At 39.1% G+C, this 14393-nt stretch overlaps 1 protein-coding gene across 1 annotated transcript in view; it reads right to left on the reverse strand.

Annotated features, from left to right (window-relative positions):
* Positions 1–10129, reverse strand: part of LOC129443212 (band 4.1-like protein 3) — a 39116-nt gene extending 28987 nt beyond the window's left edge. The window contains exons 1-7 of the mRNA XM_073858432.1: positions 9977–10129; positions 5485–5640; positions 5128–5276; positions 891–995; positions 755–797; positions 598–673; positions 187–405 (exon numbers count right to left, since the gene is read on the reverse strand). Coding sequence (XP_073714533.1) covers positions 187–405; positions 598–673; positions 755–797; positions 891–995; positions 5128–5181 — 497 coding nt within the window. The 5' untranslated portion in view covers positions 5182–5276; positions 5485–5640; positions 9977–10129. The remainder of the gene's footprint in view (positions 1–186; positions 406–597; positions 674–754; positions 798–890; positions 996–5127; positions 5277–5484; positions 5641–9976) is intronic.
* Positions 10130–14393: the final 4264 nt, after the last annotated feature.

Here is a 14393-nt window from a genome sequence, read left to right on the forward strand (position 1 = left end):
GCATGCATTGTTTTATTAGGTTACCAATACCACCGTCATTCACTCGAACAACTTGATGGAAACGCACCTAATTTGCATTTGTTAGTTTTTTCCCCACAAATTTGGAAAAGATTCACTTCACGTTTCGATGGAAAACCAGCTAGTTCACATATGAAGTGCTGATGTGTGTGTTGGTGTAAAACTCACTTGTAGCTGCGGTGTAGCTCCATAACTTTCTCCTCCAGTTCTTTGGTCTGGTTGGGGGCCAAACGCACATCGCTGATATAACCGGGACCCTGGACATCAGAGTCGTAGTCGCCCAATTCAGACTGAAGCGTGTAGGAGCCCAACAGCACGTGAGTGGCGAAAGAACACGGTAACCGACCGGACAGCACGTCATCCCTCAGCTGAAGACACAGAAAGTACCTGAGAGACACACAAGAGACGCTTTACATGTGCATAATATTATTCTGCTGTCACGAGTGTCTTTAAATGCTGGAATAGTTTCTACAAAGAATCTGATTTGAAATAAATAACTGAAAGAGACATCGTGATCTGATCTTTATATTTTCCTGATTATAACACACGCTTAATGAATCATGTTAGATAATGTCACACCTGGTGATGTCTTCAGACAGCTGTGCTGGATCAGGTGGATAAAACTTCACACCGAAGGAAAGATTGCAGTGATCAGCTGAAAAAACACACCAGCATTTACTGTCAGAACATCAGAGACTAAAAAAAGTGTCAAATCGATTTGTGATCAATGACATACTTCTAATCTGTTTCTTCATCTCTTTGGAGAGGTCAAGCCAGCTCTGTGAGAAAAAGAAAAGATTTGACTGTGTTTAAATGCATGCAAAAAGATATAAGACACAAAATAATAAATTAAGAAAAGCAGAAGGTAACACCTTTTGGCCTTCAGCATCCTTGTACGCGAGACCGAAATAGTCCCCCTCCAGAAGATTCAGATGCTCACAGACTTTATCAAACACCACCTGGCCTTTAGCTTTTCTCTGTGGATGAAGAACAGACACAGAGGTTTATTTACTGAAAGGTCAAAACACACTTTGATGGTAACCATTGACTTCCATAGAATTTGTTTTTCCTCCTATGGAAATCAATGGGTACCATCAACATCATTTGTGATATATCTTTATTTGTGTTCAACAGAATAAAGAAACTCATATATGTTTAAAACAACATGAGGGTGAGTAAATGATGATAAAATGTACATTTTGGTGTGTAGCGTTGCGCAGACTTTAATGTGGCGTTGTGCAGACTGACTGGCGAATGCTATTAAAGTAACACGAAAGTAATCGGAGAGCAGACTGCTCCTAATATGCTTTTAAATCTCTCTCTCGGTTATTAAATGTTGTAAATCGATCAGTCTGCACAGCCAGCGCCACATAAAGTCAAGCACAACTATTATTTGGGACGTGGTGACAGGTGGCTGCACGTAATCGTGCTGTACGTATCAGAAGAGTTTTAACTGTGACAGCTAAAGTTGAGGGAGGATATAAACAGTCACACATTTGACATCAAGGTTTCAGATTCGTGACCCGACACAGTTTACGCTTATGCTAATACGGTGCGAGTACGCCCACAGATAAAATAATAATGTCTACTAATTATGGCTGCAACGATTAATCGGTGTCTTATTAAAAATGCCTATGAAATCGATTCTGTGTTTCACGGACAGCTTGTGCGTGTACTACGGCATTTAGTCAGTAGGAAGTCCTTATTAATCTAAAATCATGATGAGTCGGAGTCGTTTATAATGTGCATTTAAAAAACACTCGTTAAACAAAATCATTCAAAATATTCTTTATTATCATAAAAATACCCAAAACAATTTGAAGAACAGCAATATAAATATTTCTATAGACACTTCCTGGAATAACGTTTGTAATGCTACTTCTTCTGTGGCACAAAGGGAGTTTCTGCACGAAAGCGCCTCCTGGCTTTAAGATGTGCCCGGGATTTAACCGTAATTCGTTAAAATTCATTCAATAGGAAGTAGCTAGAACTCTGCCATCTCAGCCTGTACTTCAAAGTCATGGGTGATGCCAAAATTTTGTGCTGTGTATGGATGTTATGGTGCGTTTACACCAACCGCGGTAGAGGCGTGAGGCGCGAGGGATTTCAATGTTAAGTCAATGTGCAGACGCATTTTGCGGTTCACGCGAATTTGCGGCTGACGCCCGAGTTGAAAAATTTGAACTTTGGCGGAATTTCCCGCCGCGTTAACTAATCAGGAGCCGGCCTGCTGCTGTGGTGGCAGCCCCGCCCGGAGTCACTCACTCAAGCAGTCACTCGAAGCTATATGACACACGTTGTTATTTCTATAGAGGAGACAGGAATAAAAAGGACCTCGCTTGGAAGAGTGTCAGTAAGGACTTTGGGCAACCTGGTAAGTTGTAATACACACTTCACGTTTGAGTCACGTGACGTTTATCGACCCGCGCCGTTTATTTTCCCCCTATAGTAAGGTTACCCAATACAAACTGGTAACTCTCTTGATAAATGCACAAGTAACAGCAGTCATCTTGCAAACAGACACTCGCACAGCAGTTGCCCCTCCCACAAGAAGCGGATTTTGCTTCGGACGCGCGTCATATGCTTGCTTTTCCGCGCGTCTACTCCGCTCTACACGCGCGAATGCATTCAAAGTGTTCAAGCGTCAAACTAGGCGCGGTAGACGCGATTTTGACGCCCAAAACGCGTTTGGTGTAAACTCAGCATTAGGCCCTATGCACTAGCACTTTGCACTATATTTAGAACAAGTAGATTTTATTAATATCAAAACTTAACATTTTCTCTGGACTTAATGCTAAATACATGTCTGACCGTTGGAAAAAAATAGAAAATTGCATTCATGACGATTTATGGTGATTTTATTTCCATTACACCTTTGCCTACATTGACGCTGATGCGTTAAAGGTGCAGTGTGTAAATTTTAGCGGCATCTAGTGGTGAGGATGTGAATTGCAACCAAAGGCTCAGTCCACTGCTCACCCCTTGCTTTTGAAACACACAGAGAAGCTACGGTAGCTGCCCATTGGCAAACATGTCATCGTCGGAGACAACTTAGTAGGGCTGGGCGGTATGAGCAAAATTTCATATCCCAGTATTTTTTTTAGGAATGCCGGTATCCGATATATATTATTTTTTACAAAAAGGATAAAAATGTTACTTGAAAGTCAAAGCCTTTATAATCTTTGTGGCTGAAGTTGTTGTACCATAAAGTTGTAAACACTCCCTAATAAACTATCTATTCCACTTCATATCAATACCATGCAGTACCACATAAAAAATCATCTTTGTTAGAGCCTTTATCTTACCCGAAATGACTATATGCTCATGTCCTTGATGGGTGGTAAATGTTTGTCATACCAAAGTTGTTTAGCTGGGTTTAGTTAACTTTATATACAAACCAGTGAAGTTCTTAATCATTTCTCTTTTTTTTACTTTGTTTTGTGCACATGGGCATTATCATGTAATATGATCTTTAATCTATAATATAATTATAATTATAGAAAATTGTCCTGCCCATACTATTGAAATTATTATCCATAAAATTAGAAACACACAATTCTCATTAATATACTGAACTGTCTGTAGCATTAAGATTTGTGTTCACAGAATTTACTAAAGTAGTGAATCCTCTTCATTAGAAGGGGGTGTCACAGTCCTTTTGTCCTTACAGTGTATTCCAGTCACAAAAATGGACAAAACTTAAAAACATATGATCCAAAATAATTAAGTTTATAGAACAGATGTGGTTCTGGAATCTGATTGGCTGCGTGCAAACTGAAACTATAACGCGCACACATTCAGCACATTTAATGTGTCTTTGTTTCATTCACACACATCCTCCCTTATTATTTCTTAATAATAATCTCATTAATTCACACTAATAGCTTCACTGAAGCAGCACAGTCATTCATTTCTAATTCTAAAGTGACGTTTTAAAATTAAATAACGGAGACTTGTTTGTGGCTGTTATACTGGGCTTTGAATCTGAGGAAAAAGTTCACCACAAAATAAAACTCCTTCGGAGTTTCTGTTTTATCTACGCACTTGTCCCGTCGAACTAAAGTATAAACGCAGTATCACTCACCTGATATTGCTATAATAGTGATGAGAAATAACTGCAATAGCGTATTAGATAAATAGGTGTTGTGATGGAGCGTCAGACACGTTGTTGGAATGAAAGCACACATATGCAGCGGTAACTTTATTCCAATGATCTCTCTGTAAAAGCAGGTTGAGGAGACATTTTATTTTAGTCTTGAACTAAATTATTACAATCCTCAAAGTGCATGCAGCCGCAGTTTTTGAATGTCCACATTCATGAGGCGCATCCAAGCGTCACAGAGTTTCTGCGTGCTTCTCCATGTCGCGTATTTGCTGTGACGGGCGGGCTCGCGCAGAGCGCGTGTATGCGCGCTTGAGTTGCATTAAACCATATCGATATGAACGGTATGGGCTAATTCCGCATCGCGTCGGGAACCCATATCGATATATCCCCTAAATCCGATATACCGCCCAGCCCTACAACTTAGTAAAAACATTGTCCGTTAAGGGCTTCTGTAAAAAATGGCGGCACAAAATGGCGACTTTCATGTAAGGGGACCCTCTTTGTATGTAGATAAAAAGGTCTCGTTCTAAGGTAATAAACACATAACGGTTCATTATGAAAGGTCTTTATACACCCCTGATAATATAGTTTTGTATATTATTTTGCATTTCTTTCAAGAGATCCTTCCAAAAATTACACACTGCACCTTTAAAGAGGAGGGGCTCCCCTGTTTCAAGATGGCGGCTCTATTTGACGCATTTGTTCCAATAAACTGCCGCAGCCACCTAGTGTATATATCTATGATAACTTTCAAGCTATTTAAAAGCCTAAAAAAATTACTGTCAGGAAATACATGTACATACGCTGTTATGATATAAAATTTATCAACTACAGGGGGACTTCTGAAAATATTTTTCAGTATTAATGTCTGAAAAACATGTATTCTCAATATTACATAATGCTAGCTTAGCAACATGCTAAAGTCAGAAACAGTTTGGGGTGGCAAATTTGTGTTACAAAATAAAAGTCTCATGTGTAATTCGCTAGTGTGAATGCTCACGTACCTCCAGTGTACAGGTGAAGTCAGCGCCGTCCAGCAGTGTGACTTTACACTCCATGTTCTTCAGTCTGTGATTCCAGGACAATCTGCTCCTCAAAGACTTCTAGGAAATGTGCTTGTCGTCTCAATGTTGCTGGTGTGCTTGTAAAGCTCCTGAGACGCAGCAAATGATGACAGACGTTATGTTACTGTGTCAGGAAGTAAACAACTAAAAATATCCCAGCTAAAGAGGCATTTAGTTGTTAGTAAACAGGATAATTTATTTACATCATAACCTATCCTTTCTAAGAAGTTTTAAGTTGGAATAGCATCATCTGGAGCAGAGGTAATGCTGAGGGTCAGTTATGGGTTATTAGGTCACCTGGGGCCGTGTGTCCGGGCTGTTGCGTACTGAGGGAGAGATGTGATGTGTCCGCTTGAGGCCGGTGGGACGGTTCGCTCTATGTCTGTGAATGCTGCTGGGGAATGTCACACAGTCTGGCGTCAGATGCCGTTTCCGTCTGCATGACGAGTTACACTGAAATCAAACACATATTTTATTAAACGTGAAAATTTGTGACCCACAACAACATGACACAAATCTTCTGCACTTAAAACATTCAGTCGACTCGCTGGCATGTTAAAGACTCAATGCATCTTATATGTGCATAAAAGTTGTTAAATATGAAACCCGAAAGCTGATTTACACCCCATTAGAGATGCATTAAGTTTCACTGTCGTCATGGCAATCAGCCTCGCCAGTCATGCATGAGCAGCGGTAGCACATGTGATTTCCTGTCACAGTAAATCTAATATAATTTGAAACATGAGAGTCTGTTTAAAGTGTGGTGAATTTTGCAAAGACATTATATAAAGACATGCGATATCATCGACATCACTTCACAAAACACTATCAGACACAGACACAGTAACACTCTCAATGCCCGTCTGAATGCTGATTTATACAACTTTAAGCATGCGATAATAAACCCAGTGCCTTTCCACTAAAATAAACAAAGTGTGTTAATGTCAAACACACAGGTTTATATTTAGAGATCTGTTTACTCTGCTGAAGTGTGTGCTAGGATCACTTAGCATCACCACTTTCTCAGATCACACCACAGGTTTGTTGTCCAGCGGGCGAACTACGTGACCCCAAGTTTTACTTCTCACACCTGTATGTGATTTATAAACACACACTTGACTTTCAAACTTCTGTATGGCTCTGTAAAGAACGCTGAGACATTCCTTCTGGTAGACGCTCAAACATGCCAAAAAATGCAGCGCTGCCAGGTGTAATAGAGATGATATAATAAACATGAGCACCAGGCCAAACATGCAAAAGTTATTAAGTATAACATTGGAGTGAGAGCTGGACTTAAATTCAGGAGTTAATTCAGAATATATGAGTCACTCATGATGGACTAAACAGGTCTTCCATTAAAGGAATAGTTCTTCTAAAAATTTATTTTGTCATCATATACGCACCCTAAAGCTGTATACATTTCTTTGTTCTGCAGAATACAAAGGAAGATATTTTGAAGAATGCAGATTTGGGGCACCATTGACTTCCATAGTAGGAAAAAATAAAGCCATGGAAATAGCTGTGCAATAAATTAATTTTGATTTTCAATTTAAATGTTTGATTCAAACAATTACAAAAACAAAACTATTGAGGTACAACAATTATTGTGCGATTAAAATGTAAATTGCATGCTGCTGGACCGATGTGTTTGTAAGGCACTTCGAAGGCACCGCTGCTTTGACACGTGTAGCCTATTGCAACACTTACTTAATAAAAATGTTAAATAAATGCATGTTTTCAAAGCCACTGAGTACTTGTGATAAGTGCAATTATGATTTTTACCAAAATAATCGTGATAAGGATTTTGCACATAATTGAGCATCCCTACCATGGAAGTCAATGGTGCCCCAGATCCGTTTGGTTGTTAACATTTTTAAAGGGGCCATGGCACAAGACCTTTTTAAGATGTCAAATAAATCTTTGGTGTCCCCAGAGCACATATGTAAAGTTTTAGCTCAAAATATCATATAAATAATTTATTATAGCATATTAAAATTGCCAACTTTGTAGGTGTGTGCAAAAATGTGCCGTTTTGGGTGTGTCCTTTAAAATGCAAATGAGCGGATGAAGTGCAAACACTGATCACAATGATGGTTGTTTATTGCAATTGAAACTGAATTGTGCTGTCAATTATTTTCTCTCTTTCTCTCTGCACTAAATGCCAGTGCTGTGATTGGAAAGTGCAGATTAAGGGGTGGTATTATTATAATAAGAGGTCCTTATGACATCATAAGGAGAGCCAAATTTCAGCAATATATTTTTCAGATGCTTGCAGAGAATGGTTTACCAAAACTAAGTTACTGGGTTGATCTTTTTTTTCATTTTCTAGGTTGATAGAAGCACTGGGGACCCATAGCACTTAAACATAGAAAGTCAGATTTTCATGCCATGACCCCTTTAAAAATATCTTCATTTGTGTTCAGCAGAACAAATACATCCATACAGGTTTGGAACAACGTGAGCGTAAGTAAATGATCACATAACTTAATTTTTTGGTGAACTATCCCTTTAAGACCATATTTGTTTTTTACAGTGACAAAAAACTGCCTACAGATGGACATTACATTTTAAAAATAAATGGCTATGTTCACACTACACTGATGCATCTTGCCTGTACAATGTGCTTGAAAATCCATAAAGTAAAAATGGACAGAATCATTAGAACATCACTCTGAATAAATCTTTTGCCTTGTTAAACTTCAGCATGCAGCTGGTTTCTGTTGGTATTTTTTGGGAACAGCAGTGGAAACTACAGCTAAAATGTCAAACCCCTGCCATGAACTCAAAGAGAAATGTAGGTCAAAATGAACCACAGCAGAAAATGAACCACCAGCTCTAAAGATCCAAAAAAACTAAAACAAAGTATGAGCACAGATTATTTGACACACCGAAATGATTCATCCTGCTGCTGCTGCGATAGTAACAGAGAAAGTTATCCTGAAAACAAACTTCTGTGTTGTGACCTACATATAGGCTGAAATAGGAGGAGTGAAGTATCGCAACATCCACACAATTAAATGGTGATGTTAAACCAATCATTGTCATTTCTGTGCTGATTATGACAGAGGATAATTACATTATATCACTCAGATAATAGTTTAACCCTGACCTCTGACCCTTGACACCTACACCTCTACCAAAGAACGTTGAAGATGGGTTAATAAAGACTTGACAATGAACTCACACAATGTTAGCAACACATACATGTAAGTTAAATGTAAACTAAATGACTTTTTTGGCAATCTTTTTAAGTAAGAAGACAAACAAAGAGGAGTGCTGTAGCACAGATGAGTTAAACCTTCTTAAAGTCTTTTAATTCACCCTGACAACAAAACAATGAAGACTAAAGTCTGTGACCAGATCAAACAGAGATTTCCACAGCAGGACTTTAGAAGCAACACAACACTACACAACCTAGCTGATGTGACCAAAATCACAGTATAAATATCTCCAACAGCTGTGTCGATATAGACCGTTTCATCGGACGCACGTGCGGTGACGCGATACGCGTCTAGTCCGAACTTTACTTCCGGTTTCAGTTTTTTAATGGTCTGACTAGTTGTTTATTTTGCTTGATATATAAATAAACTACATTTAAAGTACTTTGTTGTTATTTATCCTTAGCGGTGTTTACCGGAGGTTACGTGTTTACCGGAGGTTACGTGTTGACCACGAAAGCCACTTATTTATGTTGTTACTGCTGAAACCGTTTGCCGATGTAAAATCAAACTCTGTTTTATATCAAAATTGTTTTATATCTAAAGATGTACTGTATTGATGTCTATATTCGCCTAGTGAATTATCGTCATGTATATTTACTAAAAACAAATGTAATACAAAGATCTATCTTGGTCTGTTGTGTTACTTTTGATCCACCTGTGTGTTACTTTTGTCTCATAAAGTAACAATTTGCAACTTATGTTCAAAGTGAAATTAGTTTGTTGCAATGTTGAGTGCGTTTGTTACAGATTCAATTACGCCAGACAACAAAACTAAACACATACAGGGGGGTTGTGTTGCCTGATTAATCACCATTAATGAAGTCTGATTAATCACCATTGTGTCTTTGAGCAGCTCTGTAACATTACAGCCTTTAAACAGTAACTTATTTACAACCTTGCATTTGTATTTAATCCACTCAATAATCATATACAAGGCATTTCCACAGCTTTCATAATATAGAAAACATTGATTTACAATCATCCGTCTTCTCCTGTGATTCATTAAACCTGTTCACACTGCAAGAGCCGAATCGAAACGACACGAGTGAATCGCCGCGCGCTCGGTTGCTGTCATGTGTCGTGTCGCGATCCTCTCAGTACTGATGGCGGCTATAGTGGGCAGATAAAAATAAAATAACCGCTGTACACGTGGATTTGATTTATAAAGTAACCCGTATGTTAATGGGCGGCGAAACGAATCTGCAACAAACGCGCTCAATTCCTGTAAAATATCCTGAAATCAATGTAACGTTAACACTCGAACTGTCTGTCTTCATATTTTTCAGTGCAGTAGTGATAGACGTGTTTGGAGATAACTGCGCAAATGTCGCGTTAAATGTGTGTCATATCTGTATTTCTGTTTAGTGAAGTCGCTTTACTATCGCGTTGGTATTGATGTATCTTATAGATTTTCAGTGCTGAAACGCGTGTTATATTGCAGAGCACAGATCTCAAACAAACAGATTTGCTCTGAAACTGGAGATTTAGGAGGGGACATTCAGTCTTGCATTCGAACGAACACGAATCTGAGATTATCAATGAAACGCGTTTATAAACACAAACATTACCGAACATGATGTGGCGCCTCTCTCTCCTCGGGTCCAGCGCTGCTCTTTCCCCCCGGCCGCAGCGGATCTGACAGCGGATACAACAGCGTCGAGCCTCCGCTCACATCAGGGGGGAGTCACGGGACTGTGATAGGCGTGTCGGGAGGCGGAGCCACAAGGCTGTTAGAAACTACAAGCGTAGCGGGAGGCGGAGTCACACGACTATAAGGCGGGGATGGCGCGAAATCATATATAATCTTAAAGAGGTTATATAAGATTTTTTTTTAAGATGTAAAATAAGTCTTTGGTGTCCCCAGAGTGCATGTGTGAAGTTTTAGCTCAAAAACACTTACAGATAATTTATTATAGCATGTTAAAATTGACACTTTGTAGTTGCGAGCAAAATCTGTCCTTTTTGGGTGAGTCCTTTAAAATGCAAATGAGCTGGTGAAATGCAAACACTAATGGTTGTTTATTGAGACTGAAACTCAATTGTGTCAATTAATATTTCTTTCTCTCTGCATCAAATTGCAGTGTCGTGTTTAGTGCAGATTAAGGAACGGTATTATTGTAATACCTACATCACAAAACAGGCAAAATCTGAATGACCTAATTTTTCATGTGCTTGCAGAGAATGGTTTACCATGGTTTTTTTTCCACGTTTTCTATGTTGATAGAAGCACTGGGGACCCAATTATAGCACTTAAACATGGGAAAATGATTGATTTTTTACGCTATGACCCCTTTAGAGAATATTGAGGTATATTATGTTACAGCTCTTACAAAAATATGATTATTTTGTAATTTTATTTTCAATAAAACAACAAAACGTAGATCATAGAAAAGCAATCTAAGAGACACAAGCTCTTGTATAATTTTGCTTTTTACTTACTCTTAGGAACTTTAAGTAGTTTTTACAAATATACCTTACAAAAAAACAATACTAGTGTGTAGTATCTTGAGATAAAAGAATGGCACTGATATATGTTAAGATAAGATGTGTTTTTAAATTAAGGCAGCTCAAACATACATTAGTCTGGGACTACGATAAGGCCTGTGCAAGAAACCTCCCCTTAGTACCTTAGTGCTGAACTACGAACCTCATGACAACTTTTGTGTGTGTCAGTTAGATCTGGTGTGATAGTTATCTGTACTTAATTATTATATGATACAATACTATACATTTTAAAGTGATTTTATCCATCAAGATTAAACAAAGTACAAGAGACACTGAAGGATAAATGAAAGTTAATTTCTATAAGCTTTGAGGTTAACTGTTTGTAGGTCACACCAAAACAATAGTTTTGAAAAAATTATTTATTTTCCTTGTTCTGTGGGGACATAACAACAAAAAACAATGTTGTATTTCTTATTGACGCTAAAAGTTATTTTTTACAGGCCTCTACTAGAATATTGCAGTGTTCATTATAAACTATTTATCTCTGTGGGTCATTAATCAAAATCTAAAAAAATCAGCTAGACGGCTTATGCTGAGTTTACACCAACCGTGTTTCAGGCAGCAAAATCGCGTGTACCGCGCGTGGTTTGCCGCTTGAACAATTTGGATGCATTTGCGCGTGTAGAGCAGAGTAGATGCGCGGAAAAAGCAAGCATTTGACGCGCATCAGAGGCAAACTCCGCTTCTTGTGGGAGGGGCAAGTGCTATGCGGTTGTCTGTTTGCAAGATGACTGGTGTTGATTGTGCATTTATCGAGAGTTACCAGTTTGAATTTGGTCACCTTACGACGCGGGTCGATAAACGTCACGTGACTCAAAAGTGAAGTGTGTATTACAACTTAACAGGTTGCCCAATGCCCTCACTGACACTCTTCCAAGTGAGGTCCTTTTTATTCCTGTCTCCTCTATAGAAATAAGAACTTGTGTCGTATAGCTCCGGGTGACTGCTTAAGGACAATATCAAGCGTTGGTTTAATGAGTGACTCCGGGTGGGGCTGCCACCACAGCAGCAAGCAGGCTCCTGATTGGTTAACGCGGCGTGAAATTCCGCCAAAGTTCAAATTTTTCAACTCGGGCGTTAGCCGCAAGTTTGCGTGAACGGCAAAATGCACGAAAGTACCATTCGCGCGTACAACGCTCAATTCGCGCGAGCTTCACGCGCGAATGAGGCGGAAACGCGTGTTTCCCGCCGTGCCGAACGGCTCTTCTGCGCCGCAGGACCTCTTCACATTGACTTAACATTGAGATCACTTGCACTTCACGCCTCTACTGTGGTTGGTGTAAACGTAGCATTAGGCGGAGCATCTGTTAACGCCACCTCCTCCAACTGTGAAGGACATCTCAGACAGTACGCGGCAGTCAAGATCATTTTTAATTGGAGACATAATAGGAGAAAAGCAGCAAAACGCAGGTGGTTTCACAGGTGGAGCGGAGGCAGTCCGACAATGTGCGACAATTCAATATCCTTTTGGGGCGTGCACACCAAAGCTTTTACGCCGGCGGCTGGTGCATGTTTTCAATTATTTCCAATGGAAACTCTGCGTTTTTCAAATAAGCCTGCAGCTAGCGGTTTTCTTCCACGCCGAAAACCGGCGATCTGCGTTTTTTCCGCGCTGAGCGCCGAGAGTTGAAAAATACTCAACTTTGGGTGAAAAGCTCCGCCTGTCAATGTCAGTTTTCACACCGCTGTCCAATCACAGTGGAGGAGGGGCGGGACATTACCACAGCAACCAACCGGCTCACACCTAAAGTATCACAGCTACCACAGCACTCAGCTGAAGAAAGCTGGCACTATTTGGCGTCCTCCAGGCATTTTCAGCTGTGTTTAAAAGTTTTGGTGTGCACAACCCCTTAAAGGGGTCATATTATGACATATTTTTAAGATGTAAAATAAATCTTTGCTATCCCCAGAGTGCGTATGTGAAGTTTTAGCTCAAAATACTCCACAGCTAATTTGTTATAACATGTAAAAATTGATAATTTGTAGTCCTGAGCAAAAGTGAGCCGTTTTTGGGTGTGTCGTTTAAAATGCAAATGAGCAGATGAAGTGCAACCACTGATCACAATGATGGTGGTTTGTTGTAATTGAAACTCAATTGTGCTGTCAAGTACTTTTTCCTTTCTCTCTTTCTCTCTGCACTATGGCAGTGCTGTGGTTGGATATTGCAAATAAAAGGGGCGGTATTATTGTAATTCGCCTTACTACCTACCTCACAAAACAGGCAAATTCTGAACGACCTAATTTTTCACACGTTGCAGAAAATGGCTTACCCAAACAAAGTTACTGGGTTAATCTTGATTACATTTTCTAGGTTGATAGAAGCACTGGGGACCCAATTATAGCACTTAAAAATGGAGAAAGTCAGCTTTTCACGCTATGACCCCTTTAAGTCATTTGAGCTCCTAATGAAGACTTTCTTTTATATCCAGACACAGATTGAAAACTAAATCAAATAAAATAGCATTATTTTGGTCTCTACATCATTCTCCTATGTTTACTGTCATTTTACAATTATAATAAAGAAATAGTAAACATGCTCCAAGTTTTAGTTGAGTTCACCAAAAACCTAAAATCTTAAAAACTCTCATTTCCTGTCACATAAATAAAACATCTGTTTTAAACATCTATAGGGTCTAGTTTTAAACTTTCTTTTCCAAGTAACCACACAAACCCCAGCAGCTTGTGTCGAGTACTCAGTCTATAGCAGTAATAAGAGGGAAGGACTGACCGCTTCATACGACGATCACATTAAACTCTTCCATCATTTTACAGATGCTGGCACTCTGCATGGGTGGAGCTGCATTTTAACATCTGTTTGGATTTTCAAAGTATTAAAACTTAACCTACTAAAGTTTTAATCAAGTTATGCAAAGGTTTTGGACATCAACACCTCTTGCAGTTCTGGTTTGTTTTTTGCACATTGCAATGGGGCTTTCAGAGCGTTATTTACTGCATCGCTATTCTCATGTCCTCAGACATGTGGGGTTAAATAATACTTCTTAGGAAAATCTGACAAGCAACCTTGTTTTCTTTACATGTACGGTCGATGTTTTCTCCAATGCATTGATTGACACTGTCTGCTCACGGCTAATAGCCAATCAGTTCAATAATATGTGTTGTAGTGTAACTCATCCTCAAACATCCTGGCCCCTTTTCCCCTCATTGCAAATTCAATATGCAGGCATTACATAATCCAAGCCATAGTTAGTAGGCGTAAATAGATACATGTACATTTCCACAAACAATAACTCCATGAAAATGGTCCAATTATGGCAAAAAGTACAAAAGTATCATTAGCTAAAGACTGGCTTTGCTTCAAGGACTTTTTACCAAGCCAGATGTTGCAGAGCTTCAATGTTGGGATGTACAGAGATCCATAAAATAACCTTGTAATGTATTAATCATTACAGGATATAGTAAAAAGTACACCAATTGATTTGTAATAAAATACATTTGAACCATATCTATAAACTACTATTA

The sequence above is a fragment of the Misgurnus anguillicaudatus genome, chromosome 2 (genome assembly GCF_027580225.2).
Source record: "Misgurnus anguillicaudatus chromosome 2, ASM2758022v2, whole genome shotgun sequence".
Lineage (NCBI taxonomy): Eukaryota > Metazoa > Chordata > Actinopteri > Cypriniformes > Cobitidae > Misgurnus > Misgurnus anguillicaudatus.